This window comes from Sus scrofa, chromosome 7 (assembly GCF_000003025.6).
Source record: "Sus scrofa isolate TJ Tabasco breed Duroc chromosome 7, Sscrofa11.1, whole genome shotgun sequence".
Classification (NCBI taxonomy): Eukaryota; Metazoa; Chordata; class Mammalia; order Artiodactyla; family Suidae; genus Sus; species Sus scrofa.
The window spans coordinates 97,173,791-97,196,416 of NC_010449.5; the positions used below are offsets into that span (position 1 = coordinate 97,173,791).

Consider the following 22,626-nt stretch of genomic DNA (forward strand, 5'->3'; position numbering starts at 1 on the left):
TAAGGGCAGCACTGTCCCTAATTAGCTGAAAGGTAGATGGTTCAATCACAGCAATCCTCCAAGCCTCAGTTTCTCCTTTCATCAAACGAGGGGCAGGCCCTGTCTCACTGTAATACTCCAATCGGAGGCTCCTAGAGAAATCCATAAAACAAATAAAATTCTTTCAAAGCCTGCTAGAAGTGAATTCTCTGGTCAAGGTTGAACGATTTGCTCTTTGGATCCAGGCAGTAAGGGGCGGCCACAGGGCACCAACTCTGGTTAACTTATTAATACACTGCCCAGACAGCAACCAGTTTTTAAAGCTCAGCACCTTCCTGGCCTCTCCCGAAAACGTGGAAGCCCAGCAACAAGCCTAAACTTCAAGAGCCCGCCCCTGGGATGGGAGGGGGTGTAGAACTGAGGGCTAGTCCTGAGCGCCTGCGTACTGCAGTCAGAGGGCGGAGGTCGCGCGGCGAGCCCCTCGCCAGCTTCGCAAATCTCGCGAGACTTCCTCCCACGACCCTTGGAGGTGAGCGAACCTTAAGGGACTCCCCTTCCGAGGTGTTGGGGCTGCGGAATGCGAAGGTGGGTTGGTCCTTGGGGCGAGGGAGGGTCAAGGAATCAGGGTGATCTCCAGGCTTCCTCTGGAGCTGCTGGCAGCGTTGGAATTATTACCTAGGTCACTAGGATGGGGAAATGCTCGGGAAGAAGCTGAGGCAGAGTTTTGTTTTGTTTTGTTTTTGTAAAGAATTGTTGGTAGCAAGGACCCTCAAATGTGGTCGTAATTGTGTTTAAGGTGCCTTTAGGACGTTCACAACACATATTTAATGGGCATCTACCATGTGCCAGGCATAGGAGGTGAACATAAATCACTGAGCTAAGCAGGTATGAGGACCTGTCCTCTTGGTGCTTACTGTCTGGGGAAGTCAGTTTGAAATTCTGGGCTGTAGACGTAGATTTTTAGTACTTTACATGTAAGTGGTTGGTAGTGGGAACCATAAAGGAAGGTGAGACAGGGAAGAGCTATCTATGCAGGAATCGCCACATGCTAAACATGGAAAAGGAGGAGGAAACCAGAAGTCCCAAAGGTGAGGAGAGCCACCGTCCAGAAAAAGTGGAGAAAATTCAGAGATTTACAAATTTTGACCGGTGAATGGAATCTTTTGTGGCAGAATAATTGAGCAAGATCAGGATAAAGTTTGTTGGTTTGTTCGTTTTCCCTATTTTTTAAAGGTCAGCACCTTGAGAGGCTCATGTTACTGCAGTGGTGTTTGTTGTGTATTCATTACCAGTTGTGTGACCTCGGGCAAATTATTCATCCTCTCTGTGCCCCTTTTTTTCTCCTCTGTAAAATAGGAATAATGACAGTACCATCCTTATAGGGTTGTTGGGTGGAGGGGTTAAAGGAACCATGACTATTAAGTCTTTAGCCCAGTTCCTGGCACGTAGGAACATTCTGGAAGCAAGCTGAGAGAAGGAACTTTGCCAAGATCTCGGGAGATTAGAAGCAGGACTTGTGCTCTGCTCTTCCGGAGCTCAGTGCCCTTTCCCCTCTATTAGGCTGCAAGGTAGACAGTCGAATAATACACTCTTTGAGGGCACTAGAATTTTTCAGTTCATTGTTGCTCTTGTCTTATTTTGGAGTATTGGTTTCTACCAGTTAGGAACCTGCTTTATATCGTATCAGGCAAATGGTTTACTTGACGTCAGTCAGTTAGGACTTGAGGATTTTTTTTTTTTACCCTACTTGGAATACATTTAACACCATCCTGCCTTCCTTTGAGATCTAGAACTGGTTTATCATATTTTAGATTTTAATTTTGTGACTCAGTTCTTTATGTTTTAATTGTGCTGTCCCTTGTGCTATTGAGGGATACTGTGCGATTGTCCTACTTTAGTTGATTGTAGTGTTTGACGCTTGAAAACTTTCTAATGTAATACAGAGGGAGAAAACTTTGATAGTGTACTTTTCATACTGATCAGCAGTATTTGGACAGATAATTTAATGCAATAAAGCATACATTGAAAGTAATTAGAGAAAAGGGCAAATATGAAACTGCATTTGGAAAGATTCCTTTGATTGAAAATTAGCCATCAAGATGTCCTTAATCACCACTTAGGGTCAGTTATCTTTGGATCCAGTATCAAGTTGGAAAACTGTGCTTTTTTTTTTTTTTTTTTCCCACTGTACAGCAAGGGGGTCAGGTTATCCTTACATGTATACATTACAATTACGTTTTTTCCCCCACCCTTTGTTCTGTTGCAACATGAGTATCTAGACATAGTTCTCAATGCTATTCAGCAGGATCTCCTTGTAAATCTATTCTAGGTTGTGTCTGATGAGCCCAAGCTCCCGATCCCTCCCACTCCCTCCCCCTCCCATCAGGCAGCCACAAGTCTCTTCTCCAAGTCCATGATTTTCTTTTCTGAGGAGATGTTCATTTGTGCTGGATATTAGATTCCAGTTATAAGTGATATCATATGGTATTTGTCTTTGTCTTTCTGGCTCATTTCACTCAGGATGAGATTCTCTAGTTCCATCCATGTTGCTGCAAATGGCATTATGTCATTCTTTTTTATGGCTGAGTAGTATTCCATTGTGTATATATACCACATCTTCCGAATCCAATCCTCTGGAAAACTGTGCTTTTAACTCTTAGGTAATTTACACACAAATCGATTCAGTAAAAAATTTTCTTTAAAAAGTATATTTAGGCTAAAAGACATTATGGACTTCTTGCTGTGATGAAATAGGATGCACACAGCACCACCTTTAAAGATTCAGCCTGAAAAGTCTGAATCTGCATCTAATCAAACCTCTAGATTCAACCTAAAAAGTCTGAATCTGTATCTAATGAAGCCTCTAGATCTAACTACCAGTCAAGGATGGGAGGGGAGGTAGAAGAATGAAGTGAATAACACTACGAGGATGCAATCAAAGGACATGCTACAGAAAAAGAGATGAAGAAACGACTGTTTTTCAGCAATCAATGATGTGAAATGTGAAGGCAGGAGAGACTGAAAATATAGTCTGATTTTGATTTTAATGAGCTGTTAGATATCTTTGAGACAGGGAATTTGAGTGTGCACTAGGTATTAGATAATGTTGAGGAATTACCTAGACTATTAATTCTGTTAGGTTAATGGCATAGTGTTTATGTTTAAAACCATCTGTTATTAGAGATGCATAATTGTGGGATTTGGGGATGAAATAGGATGATGTCTGGGATGTGTTTTAAAGGGAAGCTTGAAAACACAGCCTTTAGCTGGGCAGTGTTGTGTCCAGAAGGAGAGAGTGGTTCTTGAGGGCAGCTAGCCATTAATGCCATTAATGTCAGAACCAGTGAGATTATAAATATATACATTATAAAAAGTATATAAATATGTACCTTATACAGTACAAATGTATACATTATACAAAGATGGGATTAATATCTATGTTCTTCATTCTTTTTTATGGAATACTGTTAACATCAGATGTTTAGTTCTTTTTTTTTTTTTTTTTGTCTTTTCTAGGGCCGCTCCTGCAGCATATGAAGGTTCCCAGGCTAGGGGTCCAAACAGAGCTGTAGCCACCAGCCTACGCCAGAGCCACAGCAACGTGGGATCTGAGGGATCTGAGCTGCGTCTGTGACCTACACCACAGCTCAAGGCAACGCCAGCTCCTTAACCCACTGAGCAAGGCCAGGGATCCAACCCCCAACCTCATGGTTCCTAGTTGGATTCATTAACCACTGAGCCACGATGGGAACTCCCAGATGTTTAGTTCTTAATTAGAGGCAGAATTCCCATCCTCTAGGAAAGGGTATTGTAGCAAAGCTGGACATTTTTAATGTGACTGTGTATGTAAAAAAAACCCTGTTTGGAGGAGATTATGGGGCAGTAGTGCAAAGAGGACAAATGAGATCTGGGATGAGGAGATTTATGTTTCAGTCCCAACTCATCTGCTTAACTGCTGTGTGATCTTGGGTACAAACTCTACTTCAATTTCCTTTGTAAAATAAGGATATTTACTTATAAACTTTAAGAAACATCAGATTGTTGTCATATGTCTAAGTGTGCTGCTGTAGAAACTTAGAAATGATGCTAAAAGCTAAATATGTTGTACTTGATGATAAACAACAAGGATATATTATATAGGAGAGGGAATTATAGCCACTATCTTATAATAACTCATAATGGACGATAAGCTATAAAAGTACTGAATCAGGAGTTCCTGTTGTGGCTCAGCGGGTTAAGAACTTGATAAAGTGTCCATGAGGATGCAGGTTTGGTCCCTGGCGTTGCTCAGTGGGTTGAGGATCCAGTGTTGCCACAAGTTGTGGCGAAGTTCACAGATGCAGCTTGAGTCCTGCATTCCTGTGGTTGTGGTGTAGGCTGGCAACTGCAGCTCCAATTCCACCCCTAGCCCGGGAACTCCATATGCTACAAGTGTGGCCATAAAAAGAAAAAAAAAAAAAAAAAAAACCCAAATCACTTTTCTATATACCTGAAACTAATGTAATAATGTAAATCAACTATAATAAAAAAATTAAAAATAAATATGCTGCAGTTGTAAAAAAAATGTCACTGATATAATTGTTTTCTTGGACTTCTCAATGTCTTTAGGTACTAAAGATGATGAAACAAAATATCTAATGAGAGAAGACAAGTAATAAATAAACATTAATTTTAAAAAGACTAGTGTTTGCTTAGCATCTTAAAAATCAGGAGTTCCTATCATGGTGCAGCAGAAATGAATCCAACCAGGAACCATGAGCTTGTGGGTTCAATCCCTGGCCTTGCTCAGTGGGTTAAGGATCTGGCATTGCCATGGGCTGTGGTGTAGGTCGAAGACACGGCTTGGATCCAGCGTTGTTGTGCCTCTGGCGTAGGCCAGCGGCTACAGCTGCAATTCGACCCCTAGCCTGGGAACCTCCATATGCCATGGTCGTGGCCCTAAAAAGACCAAAAAACAAACAAACAACTTAGACATACAGGATGGAAATTTTTATGTAGTAGTTAAGAGATTGACTTTGGGATGTCAGCTTGGGTTTGTTTGTTTGTTTGTTTGTTTTGGCTGCACCTGCAGCATGTGGAAGTTGATTTGCGCCACAGCTGTGGCAGTGCTGGATCCTTCACCCACTGTGCCACAGAGGATCTTCCCAGCTTGGGTTTGAATGCACCTCCATCACCTCAGGATAGTGCTTAAAGCCTTTAAGGTTCAGTTTCCTCACCTATAAAATGGGAATAGGGAGTTCCTGTTGTGGCTCAGTGGGTTAAAAACCCCACCAGTATTCCTGAGGATGTGGGTTTTGATCCCTGGCCTCACTCATTGGGTTATGGATCTGACATTGCTGCAAGTTGGGGCATACGTTGCAGATGAAGCTTGGCTATGGATCTGGTGTGGCTGTGGCTGTGTCGTAGGATGGCAGCTGCAGCTCCAATTCAGTTCCTAGCCCACGAACTTCTATATGCCACAGGTGCCACCCTAAAATTTTTTTTAAATAGATAAATGTAGATAATGTGTAATAGGATTAAGAGATTAAATGAAATATGTATTAAATATTATTAAATACTAAATATTATTATATACTAAATATGTAATCACATATGTATTTCATAGCACTCACAGTAGTATGTGGCACAGAGTGACACCAACCGTCAATTCTCATTTTTTGTGATGGATAAAGTAAGCAGGCCCAAGTCAAATAGTGCCCTCACTGGAACTATATTTTGCTGCTTTGCTTAGCTCAAATTGTAAACCCAGAATAAATTGATCCTTTTTTAGTTACTTGGCTTTTTTGGGGGGCCTGGGGTCTTTTTAGGACCACACCTAGGCATATGGAGGTTCCAAGGCTAGAGCTGTAGCTGCTGGCCTACGCTATAGCCACAGCAATGTGGGATCCAAGCCAAGTCTGCAACCTACACCACAGCTCTTGGTAATGCCAGATCCTTAACCCACTGAGCAAGGCCAGGGATCAAACCCTAGTCCTCATGGATACTAGTCGGACTCGTTTCCACTCTGCCACAGTGGGAACTCCAGCTAGTGTTTTCTTTTGCTGCTGGATTAACTGGCTGTTTCGTTTAATCAAGCCTTAGAAGGAGCCTCAATTATGACAGAATGAAGATAAATGTGCTAGAGTTATGAGACCAAAAACATTTTGTCTTACTCAATCTTTAGTGAATTTGTCCCTTTTAGCCAAAAATTCTAATTAGATATAGTCTTTCTTCATATATTTGCTTTAGGAGGCAAACTCTGACAAGAGACTATATATTTTTTTGATCCTAAATATGATTTTTTCTCACCTTATTCAGAAACACAAATGTACTTGTTTTAAAATTTTAAATTGTTGAATGTTTCATAATTTTCTTGTGATTTAAAACTTGTCTGTTTATAGGAGTTATATTATACAAAGTCCCGTGAGACCATTGTGCAAACAAGGTGATGATTGTACAAAGAGTGGTGCTGAATTCCCGACCTGGTATGTATTTATCTGTGATGAATAAACAGCTGTATTATTTGATAATTATTAATACAAATAGAGGAACAAAAAGTAATAATATGATGTTTATGTGGTAAATTAAGGTAGGAAGATATTAACACTAGTGGAGATATTAGAAGAAACTCTTTAAACAATATAATATTTTTTTAAATGACAGCTTATCAAGGCCATTTGTTGAAAAATATTTTAAAATTATTATAAATTTTAGAAGGTTGTATTATAAATATATGTAGCTTTTGTTTTTTCTTTATAATGATTGATTCTTAAATTTGCTTTTCTGTTTTATGTGAAAAGGACTGACTTATTTTGTAACAGGTCATCAATTAATTATAGGTCATTAATTATAGGTCATTAATCTGTCATCTAACCTGAATCACAGAAACTTTGGTTTGGAAGTAAGCTGAGAGGTTTGGACCCATGCTGCTTTGGTTGTGGTGCTTACTTAGCATGTGGCCTGGGGAAGTTACTTAACCTTTTTCCAGTTTAGTAAAGTGAGCAGTTAGATTAAAATGTCTATGTTCTGGAGTTCCCATCATGGCTCAGTGGTTAACGAACCCGACTAGTATCCATGAGGATGCAGGTTCAGTCCCTGGCCTCGGTCAGTGGGTTAAGGATCCGACATTGCCCTGAGATGTGGTGTAGGTCGCAGATGCAGCTCAGATCCCAAATTGCTGTAACTATGGTGCAGGCTGGCAGCTACAGCTCCAATTCATCTCCTAGCCTTGGAACCTCCGTCTGTATGCCAAGGGTACAGCCCTAAAAAGACAAAAAGACCAAAAAAAAAGTCTACATTCCATTTTCACTTTAGAAATTGGATGATTCAATGAATAGAAAGTTTTAATTTTATTCTAGTTTTTGTTTTCATTTTAAAATGAGGAAGAGTAGTTTACCTGTTTGTTTTGGCTAATGTGGTATTTCTGCTACTTTGTAAATTTTAATTTTCATAGTTAAAAAAAAAAGCTGGAGTTTCCAGCATTATGACTGCTGTGGCTTGGGTCACTGCTGTGGCATGGGTTTGATCCCTGGCCTGGGAACTTCCCTGTGCCTCAGGTGTGGCCAAAAGAAAAAAAGCTCACTGTGATTTTTTTTTCCTTTTTGATATCCTTTTATAACAGATGAGGTGATTTACCTATAGTCTTTTTTTTTTTTTTTTTTTTTTTGCCACACCCATGTTATGTAGAAGTTCCTGAGCCAGGGATCAAACCCATGCCACAGCTTCTTTGACCTGAACCACAGTGGTGATAATGCTGGATCCTTAATCTGCTAGACCACCAGGGAACTCCTGTAATCATCTTAAAAAAGAAATTTTGACATTGACAGCAATGAGTACTTCTTGGAGAAAATCAAGAGCAATTGAACCTATTTGAAGAATTTATGCTGAGTTACAGAGAAATCATAAAACAGTATAGATTTATTTATGCTTGTATTAAAAAGAGAGTGCTTTGAATGGTAGAATAACCTTTTAAAGACCGAGAGGTAATTTTATGGGAAAGTGACTTTTTGATTTTATATTTTTGTCTAATATATTAGGAAAAAATGGTAATCCAGTGGCAGAGAATTTCCGAGTAGAAGAAGTAAACTTACCAGAGAATATCAATGAAGGACAAGTGCAAGTCAGAACTCTTTATCTTTCTGTGGATCCTTACATGGTAAGAATCAGGATGTTGTGACTTAGTGAAAATAATTTTATTTTCATATTTTTTATTTTCATAGTTCTATCTGACTTTTGTGCAATCCTCATGATTAATAAAATATTTGAGCAGTTATATCTTGAAACCCATGAATTACAGATTGCCTTTGTTTTTATTCACTAGTGGTTATTAAGCAATGTTATAGATGGAATATTTTTACAATAGTAGTTCATATGGTTTGTCAGGTTCTTCCAGAATTCCAGATCACTTCCCAGTAGTAAGTAAAGCTTGAGATAGTAAATTAAGATTGGAAATCCTCTCAGATGGACCCAGTTTACAAGGCAGACTCTGTACAAGACCTTTGTTCCAGTTGGTCTCTTCTGAAAGGGACAGACTCACTGATGCTATTTCTGGATAAAGAAGATTTATTGAAAAGAAGCCATCTGTAGCTGAGAAGCCATCAGGCCCATGGACTTGGGCTCTGTTAGCAGGGATAGTTTTACTTCTTCCTTTCCTATGTGGATTCCTTTATTTCATTTTCTTGCCTATTACCCTGACTAGAACCTCCAATACAATGTTATCTAGAAGTGGAAAGAGCGCACATCTTTGCTTGATCCTCATCTTAAGGGGAAAGCATTCAGTCTTTCACCATTAAGTGTGATGTTACCTGTGTGATTTTTCTTTTTTTTTTTTTTTTTTTTTTGTCTTTTGTTGTTGTTGTTGTTGCTATTTCTTGGGCCGCTCCCGCGGCATATGGAGGTTCCCAGGCTAGGGGTCTAATTGGAGCTGTAGCCACCGGCCTACGCCAGAGCCACAGCAACGCGGGATCCGAGCCGCATCTGCAACCTACACCACAGCTCACGGCAATGCCAGATCGTTAACCCACTGAGCAAGGGCAGGGACCGAACCCACAACCTCATGGTTCCTAGTCGGATTCGTTAACCACTGCGCCACGACAGGAACTCCGATTTTTCTTTTTTTTTTTTTCCTTCTTTTCTTTTTTGGCCACCCCCGTGGCAAATGGATTTCCCATGTCAGGGATCAGATCTGAGTGGTAGCTGTGACCTAAGCCATAGCTGCGGTAACACTGGATCCTTAACCCACTGTGCCAGGGCTTGAGATTGAACCTGTGTTCCAAAGATCCCAAGAGCCACAGCAGGAACTCCAATGTGTGATTTTTCTAGATGCCCCTTACCTAGGCTGAAGAGATCTCCTTCTGCTCCTGATTTGTCGAATTCTTCAATCATCAAGGAGTGTTGGATTTTTTATTGTGGTAAAATATATTATAAAATACATGATTTTAACCATTTTTAAGTGCACAATTAAGGACATTCACAATATTGTGTGGCCATTACTACTTTCCATTTACAGAACTTTTTTTTATCATCTTAAACAAACTCTGTGCCTATTAAACAATAAAGTACCCATTAACCCCTCCTTCAGAAGGGGTTTTGGGTTTTGTCATATGCTTTTTCTGCTTCTATTCAGATGATTGTGTGGTTTTTGTTTTTTAATCCATTGATATGATTTATTATATAAATTGACTTTCACGTTAAACCAGTCTTTCATTCTTGGAATAAATCCCACTTGTTCCTGCTGTGTGACTCCTTTGATATATTGATAGATTTGGTTTGCTGCTATTTTGTTGAGAATTTTTGCATCCATAAGGTCATAAGACCATATTCATTGTTTTCTTATGATGTGTTTGCATGGTTTTGGTAATACGGCCTCATAGAATGAGTTGGAAAATATTGCTTCCTCTTCTATTTTTGGAAGCGTCTGTGAAGAATTGGTATTACTTCTACTTTAAAAGATTGGTAGAATTCACCAGGGGAGGCATTTATCTGGCCTGGACTTTTCTTTATGGAAAGTTTTTTTTTTTTTTTTTTTGTCATTTTGCTATTTCCTTGGGCCGCTCCCGCAGCATATGGAGGTTCCCAGGCTAGGGGTCGAATCGGAGCTGTAGCCACCGGCCTACACCAGAGCCACAGCAACGCGGGATCCGAGCCGCGTCTGCAACCTACACCACAGCTCACAGCAACGCCGGATCGTTAACCCACTGAGCAAGGGCAGGGACTGAACCCTCAACGTCATGGTTCCTAGTCGGATTCGTTAACCACTGCGCCACGACGGGAACTCCCTATTATTATTTCTAATAGCCACATCCACAGCTATGAATCCAAGCCACAGCTGTGCCAATGCTGGATCTTTAACCCACTTCCCTGGGCTGGACATTGAATCTGTGCTGCCACAGAGACAGCCCTGGGTCCTTAACCCTCTACACCACAGCAGGAACTCCCACATCTAATTTTAGAACATATTTAAATTCCTTTTTAATTTCACTTTTTTACTTGTTTGAGAGGGGATACACTTTTTTTTTTTTTTCCAGGATAAAACTGAAAGGAAGAGAGAAGTTTTGTTTGGCTAATGCTGGACCTAACAATACTTTTTATATATTTTGTTTTAGTCAATGGATAAATTAGTAAACTGGTTCAGAATTATCAGACAGAATTATCCTAATCAGAGTTTTCTTTTTTTAGCGTTGTAGAATGAATGAAGACACTGGCTCTGATTATATAACACCTTGGCAGCTGTCTCAGGTGGTTGATGGTGGAGGTGTTGGGATCATAGAAGAAAGCAGACACACAAATTTTACTAAAGGTGATTTTGTGAGTTCTTTCTATTGGCCCTGGCAAACCAAGGTTATTCTGGATGGAAGTATCCTTGAAAAGGTGATGTATAATGTAAAATGGTTTCCTCTCCCCAGCACCCCACCATAATTCCTTCCTTGTGCATTTGGTGTTCAGTTCTCTTTGTTATCGGGGAAAATATAAAAGCATGTATTTTCTTTTAGAGAGCTGCCAAAATGTGGAAAACCTTTATTTTTCTTCCACTCTAAGTTGTAACTATAAATGGTGGTTCTTAGATTGCCAGTGAATGGTGGTGTTTTTCATATTTCTAAAATTTTATATGTATTAAATAAAATCTGAGCTATAAGCATCAAAAAATGTTCTGTAGTAAGAACCAGAAGGCCCCTTATAGTTGTATGCTTTAAAATTTCCTGAGAAATTACCACTTGACTTAAGAAATTCATTTGGTTTGTGCTTGGAATTCTATCTTGTGTCAGAAATCCTGAGTTCAGTTTCTACTCCTAGGTTGAACCATGTGAAATTACCAGAATTTGTTGTTTTTGACCCATAAAAACTGGCTGCTTCATGTAATTTAACCTTATATATGTCATCAAGGAAGTTACCTTATATCTCTCAACCTCAGTTTCCTCATGGGCAAAATGAAAAAGTTGCTACTCACAAGTGAATTAAAATTAAATGCTGTGGTGAATGTGATAAAGCTTTGTAAAAAGCTCTATAAAATTTTAGTACTTTTTATGATTACAAGTCCTTATAATCCATTAAAGTGGCTGTTGAAATGTAAGTGATAATGTGGGAGACATTATAACAATCATTTGTCAACTTAGTGGTACTAGTAAAATATATTTAACTATGAATTTCTTAGCAGGAAGTGAAAAAGAAATATACAGCAGTTTCGAGTTTTCCTTGTTATTGCGCTATAGTAGGAAATTGAGCAGTTGGGAAGAGCTTAAAAATATTTGGGGAGTAGGTATTAGGAATGAGGAAAAAAATTCAGAAGAGAATAGAAAAATATTTGCTGAACACAAACTTATCTTACAGTGATTTTATACTGGCTTTACTGATTAAAAAACTATTACCTACGGGTTATAGTTCCAGAGTGCACTGTACGCCTTCCTGTGTACTATAGACTTTAATGTCGCCATTACCTTTATCCACACACCAGACATAACTGATAGCCATTTGAAACTGCTCGTTACAAACTGCTCTTTTCTTTCTTTTTTTGCTCTTTAGGGCCGCATTTGCAGCATATGGAGGTTCCCAGGCTAGGGGTCCAATTGGAGCTACAGCTGCTGGCCTACACCACAACCACAGCAACGTCAGATCCGAGCCATGTTTGAGACCTACCACAGCTCACAGCAATGCCAGGTCCTTAATCCACTGAGCGAGGGCAGGGATCAAACTGGCAACCTCATGTTTCCTAGTTGGATTCATTTCTGCTGTACAATGACGGGCACTCCAAACTGCCATTTTCTTTCTTGGTGACAGTTTAACTAGAAATCAGATCAAGATGATAAATCTTGTTACTTTTGGTAGTTCATTAAATTTTTACCAAAATTATTCTGTTCCTTTAAAATTATTATAAAGCCTTTATGTTAGATAGTCTATATAATTTTTTTCTTCAATTATCTCTAATTTACAGATCAGAAAACAGACACAAGAAATGTAAGAGAAGTATAAGTATTGATTGGGCCTGGTAAACATATAAACATAATGCTAAAAAAGACCTCATTTTATTCTGTAATTACATGTAGAATTTGTATCACACATTCCTTACATTTCTCTGGAACCTTTTAAGTATCAGTAATCAGAACTATTAGAGTTTGAGTTCGTGGTTATATAGAAGAAGGAAGTAATATTCATTTGTTTTGTGTGTGTTTGTGGGGGGATGTTTTTTAGGGCTACACCTGCAGCATATGGAAGTTTGGGGGTGGAATTGGAGCTGCAGCTGCCGGCCAGTGCCACAACTACAGCAGCACCAGATCCGAGCTGCATCTTCGAACTTCACTGCAGCTCTTGGCAATGTCTGATCCTTAACCCACTGAGAAGGGCCAGGGATTGAATCCACATCCTTTTGGATACTCTGCTGGTTCGTATCTGCTGAGCCACAATGAGAACTCCCATATTCATTTGTTTTTACTTGTATAAGTAGATTATAGTATTTTAACAAGATTGGAGAATGATTTGCTATTCTAGAAACCACATTGGTTATTATTCTGCTTCAGCTGGCATTACAAAATACCATAGACTGAAATTTATTATTACAACAGCAATTTATTTTCTCACAGTTCTGGGAGCTAGAAGTCTGAGATCAAGGTGCGAGAAAATGTGGCCTCTGGGGAAGCCTCTCTTGCTAGTTTGCAGATGGCTACCTTCTCACTGTGTTCTCACAAGGCATCTAGCCTTTCCCATGTGCTCCTGTAGAGAAAGAGATCTCTGGTGCCCCTTCCTCTTTGAAGGACACAAGTTCTATCAGATTAGGGCCCATCTTTATGCTCTTGTTTAGCCTCAATTACCTCCATAAGGCCCTATCTCCAATTATAGCTAAGGGTTAGGTCTTCAATATATAAACTTTGGGAGACACACTGTAGCCCTTAATAGATTGTCTCTACCCTGTTGACCTAAAAACAGAAATTTCTAGTATTATTTTTTAAAGGTTTATTTTTTATTTTAGGTAGACCCACAACTTGTGGATGGACACCTTTCATACTTTCTTGGAGCTATAGGGATGCCTGGTTTGACTTCCTTGATTGGCATACAGGAAAAAGGTCATGTAACTGCTGGATCTAATCAGACAATGGTTGTTAGTGGGGCTGCTGGTGCTTGTGGATCCTTGGCTGGGCAGGTAAACTTTCTGAGAATTATTTGATTTTCTAAAAAAACTGATCATAATGAAATCTCTGGATATGTTTAACGAGTCATAATGAATCTCTGATATAATTTAAAATACAAATTGGACAAATTTATAATATTTTACAGAGTTTTGGTAGAAGTGTTATTTCATGTTTAGAGTCTCTTCATAACAATAAGAAAAATGTTATAGATTTTTATATACTGTTCTTTTTTTTTGTCTTTTGTCTTTTGTCCTTTTAGGGCCACACTCATGGCATATGGAGGTTCCCAGGCTAGGGGTCTAATCGGGGCTGCCGGCCTACACCACAGCCATAGCAACTTGAGATCCGAGCCGAGTCTGTGACCTACACTGCAGCTCACAGCAACGCCGGATCCTTAACCCACTGAGCAAGGCCAGGGATCAAACCTGAAACCTCATCGTTCCTAGTCGGATTCGTTTCTGCTTCGCCACGATGGGAACTCCTATATTGTTCTTTTTAAACTAAAGATGACATGGTAAATGCTGGAGCATTGCTCTGATCAATATGAAGAAGAAAATCACAGAGTACCTGTCTGGGATTCTGTGAATTAAAAAACAAACTTATCTTAAAAAAAAAACTTCAAATGAGAAGGTACTTATTATGTTCCAGAAATATAGTAAATATTATGATAGAGTTTTATAAAGTACATTATTTTATACATAATAGCCTTTGTAGTGTGAAACCATTGAAACAAAATATTTTATATTGGTAGTGATTTTAGTTCCTCATAAGCCTGAAAAATATTGAATTGAAAGGTAGAGATATTTTGGGTCTGACTTTCCTTTTATGAAATCAGCTTTAAATTGTGAACTAAGATTCAAACTAAGTCTAATTTTATTCATCTTAATTTTTTAAAGAATGACATTATATCTGCTCTCAGTTCTTTTGCTTTCAAATTACTTTTCGCCGAAAGCTTTATAATCTAACTTAAATTGTGATGAACACTTTCATATACTTGTATTATTGTGCATACTTTCTCATTTTTACATTTAATTTGTGACAGTAAAAAGTTGTTTAATTTTTTAAAATTTCCTCCCTAGATTGGCCATTTGATGGGCTGTTCCAGAGTGGTGGGAATTTGTGGAACACATGAGAAGTGCCTCCTTTTGACCTCAGAACTGGGCTTTGATGCTGCAATTAATTATAAAGAGGGGAATGTGGCAGAAAAACTCCATGAGTTATGCCCGGCTGGAGTGGATGTTTACTTTGACAATGTTGGTGGTGACATCAGTGATACAGTGATAAGTCAGGTGGTTTATTGACTTGTTTGTTATAAATTTGAGTACCACATTTAAAAAAAATTTTTTTTTGTCTTTTTTTTTTTTTTGTTGTTGTTGTTGTTGTTGTTATTGTTGCTATTTCTTGGGCCGCTCCCGCGGCATATGGAGGTTCCCAGGCTAGGGGTTGAATCGGAGCTGTAGCCACCGGCCTACGCCACAGCCACAGCAACACGGGATCCGAGCCACGTCTGCAACCTACACCACAGCTCACGGCAACGCCGGATCGTTAGCCCACTGAGCAAGGCCAGGGATCGAACCTGCAACCTCATGGTTCCTAGTCAGATTCGTTAACCACTGCGCCACGACGGGAACTCCTAAAATTTTTTTATTTTTTTGGAACTCCTAAAAATTTTTTATTTTTTTGGAGTTCCCATCGTGGCTCAGTGGTTAACGAATCCGACTAGGATCCATGAGGATGCAAGTTTGATCCCTGGCCTTGCTCAGAGGGTTAAGGATCCGGCGTGGCCATGAGCTGTAGTGTAGGTCACAGACGCGGCTGGGATCTGGCATTGCTGTGGCTGTGGTGTAGGCCAGCAGCTACAGCTCCAGTTCAATCCCTAGCCTGGGAACCTCCATGTACTGAGAGTGTGGCCCTAAAAAGACAAAAAGACCAAAAAAATTTTTTTAAATTTTCTATTAAAGTATAGTTGATTTATAATCTGTGCCAATTTCTGCTGAAAAGCAGATCTACTCCCTCATACACACATTCCCTTTCTTATCTTCCCTCATGGTCTATCATGTCAGGTGGTAAGGGTACAAAGTGAAACACAAAGCTGTAAGACAAGAACAGTCAGAGAAACTGTTAAATTGTAACAATATAACTTGTATCTTTCCTGTTTCATCCTGGGGGGGGGGAAACTTGTGCTAAAAATAGAAACTATCCCTTTCCCTATATAACTAAGCTGCTCCCTAAGCTGTTGGGAGCCTGAGTTCTCTCTGCTCAGTGCTGATAGCCACCCTGTTGGTGGAGAAACCTGCTTGAGATCTCATTGCTCTCGTCTCTGCCTTCCAAGACTACATTTTATTTAATGTGATATCTTTACCTGATAACTAAGAGAGAAAAAATACTTTCTAAAATTGTAGCATTTATGGTGAAAAACAGTGTGATGATCAATATTGTAATGAAGTGACACAGAAGAGGTTGCTGAATGTACTTCCATTTGTTTGCAGATTTGTGCTATGAACATGAATTTCAGTTCTTTGCTATTTTCACCTGTAATTTATTTTTGTGAAAAATATGATTGTATTGTTCAAATGAAGTTCTAACCTCTAACTCCTAACCATCAACCAGTTCACAGCCATGACCCTCTGACTTGGGGTAGGGAAAAGATTTTCATAGATGGCAAATATTTACATATTTTAATTGACAGTGTTATACTTTATCAACATTAGCTATTAACACTGCATCATTTTTTACTATATGTAAAATTATTTGCAATTGAGGTTAAATTATGTATGTATGTATATATATGTATGTGGAAATTCCCAGGCCAGGGATAGAAGCAGTGCCACAGCAGTGACCTAAGCCGCTGTAGTGACAACACCAGATCCTAACCCACTATACCACAGGAAAACTCCAAGGTTGAATTATTTAAATCCAAAGAAATACTCTGAGTTCCCTTGGTGGTCTCACAGTTCAGGGTCTGGTGTTATTGCTGTGGCCCCGGTTTGATCCCTGTCCTGGGAACTTCCACATGCTGTGGGCATGACCAAGAAAACAAAACCAAAAAAGAAAAAACAAAAAAACAAATACTCTACTACTAATAAAAGTAGCAATAGCAATGACAGTGACAACTAATGAAATTCTTTTGCTGATTACCAAACTCTTATTTACCTCTTTGCTCCTTTGGAATAGACTTATTTTCTAGCTAATTAAAACTCTGATTCATATTATGGGCTAGTCTTCAAAAAAATTAATTGGCACTAAAGGATTAAATACTATAGTCAAGGAGGTTTTAATTCAGGAGGCCATAAAATTAGTAAACAGGAGTTTCTGTCATGGCGCAGTGGAAATGAGTCTGACTAGGAACCATGAGGTTGCAGGTTTGATCCCTGGCCTCGCTCAGTGGGTTAAGGATCCAGCATTGCCATGGGCTGTGGTGTAGGTTGCAGATGCGGCTTGGATCTGGCATTGCTGTGGCTCTGGTGTAGGCTGACAGCTGTAGCTTTGATTAGACCCCTAGCCTGGGAACCTCCATAAGTCGAGGGATGACCCTAAAATGCAAAAACAAAACAAACAAACAAAAACTTTAAAAAAAATTAGTAAACAAAGGAAAGGTGTATATCTTAGGGTATATTCATCAGTTTTCTCTCAACAGATGAATCAGAACAGCCACATCATCCTGTGTGGTCAGATTTCTCAATACAACAAAGATGTGCCTTATCCTCCTCCACTACCCCCTGCTATAGAAGCAATCCAGAAAGAAAGAAACATCACAAGGTATGTTCTACCTTTTCCCTTATTACCAGATTCAAGGGGCTTAAAGATCATGGATGTTAATGAAACATACTTTTCATATTTAATTTTTTCTTATTAACCAAAACTTGCAAATGTACATTTTAAGGTGGTTCAGTATTTAGGTTTCAGTGAAGTAGTTCCCTGGCAGAAACTTTTTTTAAAAAATGCATCTCTGGAGTTCCTGTGGTGGCGCAGTGGTTAATGAATCTGACTAAGAACCATGAGGTTGCAGGTTCAATCCCTGGCCTTCCTCAGTGGGTTAATGATCCAGCATTGCTGTAGCTGTGGTATAGGTGGCAGACTCAGCTCGGATTCCCCGTTGCTGTGGCTCTGGCGTAGGCTGGTGGCTACAGCTCCGATTTGACCCCTAGCCTGGGAACCTCCATATGCCATGGGAGTGGCCCAAGAAATTGCAAAAAAGACAAAAAAAAAAAAAAAGTATCTCTTCTCTCTTTCTTGTGTTAGAAACTCAACTTAAATTGGCTTAGGTGCTAAGGAAATGTATTGGCTCATGTATCTGAGAAGTTTAATATTAGTACTGGCTTAGATTTGGCTGGATAAATATTTTGCATAGTGGTGTCACAACTCAATTTTTCTTTTCCCCTGGGCTGTGCTTTCTTGTGGGTTGGCTTGGCTCCCTTATAGGCTCTCCTGTTGCTCTAGCAAGATGATGACTGTTACCTTTACACTTATATTTTACCAAGTTAGCAATCCACGTAACAAGAGAATGGCTCTCTCCATGCAATTTTATCTAGTCCCAAGGCTGATTCTTACTGGCTTAGGCTGGTTTGGCTTTAGTCACAGGAAAGTGGGGAAGGGATCTTACCTACCTAGGTTTGTAGATGCTGGTCGGACAAAACAATAGGTTTGTAGATGCTGGGCAGATAAAACCAGAGAAATCCACCATACTTACACTTGTTACTACACCTAAAACTATGCCTGAACAGACTCTGTGATTAAGAATCCTGACGTTTGAAAGATGAACATATATTAGAGTTTTGGAATGATTTGATTTGGTCTCTTACTCCCTTCCCAATCTCTGATCATTATCATTTTCTTCCCCACTACAGAGAAAGATTTCTGGTATTAAATTATAAGGACAAATTTGAGTCTGGTATTCTGCAGCTGAGTCAGTGGTTTAAAGAAGGAAAGCTAAAGGTAAAATTTGCTTCTCTTCTTTTTCCTCCTACTTGATATACTTTTGTGTTATTTGAATTTAGTATTAGTTTCATAATAAATAATTCTACCAAAGAAAAGTGTACTGAATATTATAAATTAACTTTACCTCCCTGGTGAGTATATCCTCCTGATTGAGAAGCCCTCTCATTATTCCCTTTATTTAAAACCTTATTAGTCTCTACTTTTCTTATATCATAAGATTTTTGTTTTTCCAAATTGTAATAGTCATTAACAAATGTATATGGAATGCTATCACATATTAGAAGCTGCGCTTTTTAAAAAATCTTATAAGCACTTCCTGGTACCTCTCTACTACCATACAGCATTCCTGCCATGGACATTCTGGTAGAGCTCTTGGTTATGTTTGAAAGTCAGTTGGGTCCAGAGACCCTGACCAGAATGTTCTTGAAACTTAGAAATGAGAGGGAAAATGGTATGTGTGTGTGTGCTTATATACTTTGTTTTCTAAAAAGGGGGTGTGTATACCATGTGATATTAACAACTGAAGAGTAGATAATGGGAAAATAGGATTGTATTTTAAAAAATCAATTGATAGTCTTTTTTGGGCTGCCTACACAAAATGAATATTTTTAGACTAAGTGCAAAAATGAAAACTTTTTTTTTTTTCCTTGTTAGGGCCGCACCTATGGCATATGGACATTCCCAGGCTAGGGGTTGAATTGGAGCTGCCGGCCACACCCACAGCAACTTGGGATCTGAGCCCCATCTGCGAACTATGCCACAGCTCAAGGCAATGCCAGCTCCTTAACACACTGAGTGAGGCCAGGGATCGAACCTGCATCCTCATGGATGCTGTCGGGTTCATAACCCACTGACCCACAATGGGAACTCCCCAAAATGAAAACTTTTTAAACAGAAACCCTGAATTCTGGAGTTCTTGTCGTGGCACAGTGGAAACGAATCCAACTAGGAACCGTGGGGTTGCGGGTTCGTTCCCTGGCCTCACTCAGTTGGTTAAGAATCTGGAGTTGCTGGGAGCTGTGGTGTAGGTCGCAGACTTGGCTCAGATACTGCGTTGCTGTGGTTGTGGTGTAGGCCGGCAGCTACAGCTCCGATTCGACCCCTAGCCTGGGAACCTCCATATGCCGCGGGTGTGGCCTTAAAAAGACAAAAGACAAAAAAAAGAAAAGAAACACTGAATTCTAAAGAATATAAAATATACCTGTTTTGATTTACAGATAAAGGAGACTGTGATAAATGGATTGGAAAACATGGGAGGTAAGGTGAATGTCATTTTATTATATACATAAGTTCAACACAAATATTCGATTTTTTCCTTTAATTCGACTTTATTTTTTTTCCTTTTAAAGTCGTTTATTTCCTGTAAAACCTTAAATATCTTTTTTTCTTTTTACGGCCGTACCTGCGGCATATGGAAGTTCCCAGGCTAGGGGGTGAATTGGAGCTGCAGCTGCCAACCTACACCACAGCCACAGTAACACCAGATAAAAGCCACATCTATGACCTACATTGCAGCTTACAGCAACACCGGATCCTTAACCCACTGAGCGAGGCCAGGGATCAAACAGCATCCTCATGGTTACTGTGTTCGGCTCTGATAAGCTGTTGAGCCACTAGGGAACTCCCTAAGACCTTAAATATCTTAAACCCCATGAAAGTTGAACTTAATGGTATTTACAAGCTATTGTTTTCACATTCAGATCATAAAATAAATATTTCTTTGGTTTTTCTTATGAAAAAATGTAAGAATTGTGAAAGCCATTTAGCCTCGAGGTAGCTTTTTCAGGCTGAATGGTATGGTTCTAAACCATTTTAAGATTACATTAAGGAAATTTTCAAAATTTAGGCTTTTTAAAATATATTTGGTTATCATGTCTATTAAATAGAAACAAATTTCACTTACATAACAGATGTGTATTTACTTAGTAAAACTTTATGAGTAGATTTCTAATACTTTTAAATTATTTAAAAATTGTTTTTGCTGAGGAGTTCCTGGCGTGGCTCAATGGTTAATGAATCCGACTAGGAACCATGAGGTTGCAGGTTAGATCCCTGCCCTTGCTCAGTGGGTTAAGGATCCGGTGTTGCCGTGAGCTGTGGTGTAGGTTGCAGACTTGGCATGGATTCCGCATTGCTGTGGCTCTGGCGTAGGCCGGTGGTTACAGGTCCGATTAGACCCCTAGGCTGGGAACCTCCATATGCCTTGGGTGTGGCCCAAGAAATTGCAAAAAGACAAAAAAAAAAATTGTTTTTGCTGATGTTTATACTCATACTTTTTTTTTTTTTTTTTTTTTTTTTTTTTTTTGGTCTTTTTGCCTTTTGAGGGCTGCTCCCATGGCATATGGAGTTCCCAGGCTAGGGGTCTAATCGGAGCTGTAGCCACCAGCCTACTCCGGAGCCACAGCAATGCGGGATCCGAGCCGCGTCTTCGACCTACACCACAGCTCACGGCAACGCCGGATCGTTAACCCACTGAGCAAGGGCAGGGATCTAACCCGCAACCTCATGGTTCCTAGTCGGATTCGTTAACTGCTGAGCCACCATGGGAACTCCTATACTCATACTTTTTTGCCTCTAGTCTTCAGACTCTGTAACAGTGAATATGGATATAGATACAAATTAAACATTTCTAGTTTAGGTAAAAACAAATCTTTAAAATGTTAATTGGGTTAGTTTTTCCTGTAACTTTGCCAGTGTTATACTTGAGGTTTCTTTTCATGACGCTTTCCTTCTATACTTAAAATTATTGAAGAAATTATTCTAATTAATAATGTTGCCTGACATAATGGTAAAGATGTATAATGACACTTATGTTTTCAGATAACCTAGTTTTTTTCCTTTCCAGCTGCATTCCAGTCCATGATGACAGGTGGTAACATCGGAAAGCAGATAGTTTGCATCTCAAAAGAAACCTCTTTGTAATCTCTACAGATATCTTTGTAAAGGAAATACAGATTTATTTCCATTTGCACAAAGAAGATTGTTCAAGATACATTAAAAAATCTTAAGAGTACAGATAACTTTTGATTTAAATGTGACCATAGGTGGTATTTTCTTAGTTGCACATCATAATTCTTTCCTGTATCCTCAATATTATATGTGTACTCTACATCCAGTTATTTGTAATTGAATTCATTGTGATCTACTTTTTTTCTTTTGCTAAAATATGATATTTCTATCATATTCTGAAATCACTAGAGATTTGGTATGTTTAATAGATCATATGAAATAGATTTTTTTAATTAATGGCTTTTATTTAAATAAAATGCTTGAGAAAGCACATAGTGACCTGGAAATGCTTTGCGTAATTCTTCAACTGAAACTTGATGTAAGGGTAGAATTGGGATAGTCTTTCCATACTGTATGTGAGAAAGGCTTAATGGCAGAGTATGTGTGTGTAGGGGCCTGGAGGAATCCAGAGCTTATGGAGCACTTTTTGGGATAAGAGAGCAAAGGCTTTGTGTTGGGAGTAGTATGGGAAGTTAAGTAACTAAGGTTAGTTAGGTTGATGGAGGGTCTAGATTTACTGTAGAAGATGACCTACTTGTGTTTTGCTAATTAATTCACTATATTGCCTAAAAATTCATATATATATGGAACTCCAATTCACATATATACTGATAAAAGCATATGTTTATTTTTGGTTAGCAGGCACATGCTATCAAATAGTTACAAAGATTTCCAGGACTGGAGTTCCTGTCATGGCTCAGTGATTAACAAACCCGACTAGTCTCCACGAGGATGAAGGTTAGATCCCTGGCCTCACTCAGTGGGTTAAGGATCCAGCATTCCGTGAGCTGTGGTGTAGGTCGCAAGACATGGCTCATATCTCACATTGCTGTTGCTGTGGCTGTGGCATAGACCCCTAGTCTGGGAACCTCCATATGCCAAGAGTGTGGCCCTAAAACACAAAAGACAAAAAAAAAAAAAAAGAAGATTTTGAGGACAAATAGATATAGACATCACGTTGAGTTTTAAGTGATGAAAAAGATTTAAAGGACAAATACCCCAGAAAATGACAGGACTGACAGCAAATTAACAATAGTTGTAAACATGAATGTTAAAGATCTACTAATGTACTTCTAAATAAGAGGTTTGTTTTATTAATTGT

The 22,626-nt window shown here is 39.1% G+C and overlaps 1 protein-coding gene across 4 annotated transcripts; it reads left to right on the forward strand.

The window, feature by feature from the left end:
- PTGR2 (prostaglandin reductase 2) lies at positions 353–21,811 on the forward strand. 4 transcript variants are annotated; one of them, XM_003128657.4, is made up of 10 exons: positions 353–508; positions 6,360–6,443; positions 7,995–8,113; positions 10,636–10,827; positions 13,418–13,588; positions 14,657–14,866; positions 17,215–17,336; positions 18,425–18,512; positions 19,733–19,772; positions 21,361–21,803. In XM_003128657.4, exons 2-10 carry the CDS (start codon positions 6,407–6,409, stop codon positions 21,435–21,437), a joined length of 1,056 nt encoding a protein of 351 aa, XP_003128705.1. In that variant the 5' UTR covers positions 353–508; positions 6,360–6,406; the 3' UTR covers positions 21,438–21,803. The 4 variants fall into 4 exon arrangements, with proteins under 4 accessions (XP_003128705.1, XP_020955157.1, XP_001929109.1 ...); XM_021099498.1 differs by having other exon boundaries at positions 19,733–19,777; positions 21,361–21,762; XM_001929074.5 differs by having other exon boundaries at positions 392–564; positions 21,361–21,811.

Excerpts from the sequence above, each read along its gene's own strand:
- PTGR2 (XM_003128657.4), top strand. The coding sequence starts at position 6,407 with ATGATTGTACAAAGAGTGGTGCTGAATTCCCGACCTG. Across the intron at positions 14,867-17,214 it reads GTGATACAGTGATAAGTCAG|ATGAATCAGAACAGCCACAT; the intron begins GTGGTTTATTGA and ends TTCTCTCAACAG. Across the intron at positions 18,513-19,732 it reads TTAAAGAAGGAAAGCTAAAG|ATAAAGGAGACTGTGATAAA; the intron begins GTAAAATTTGCT and ends TTTGATTTACAG.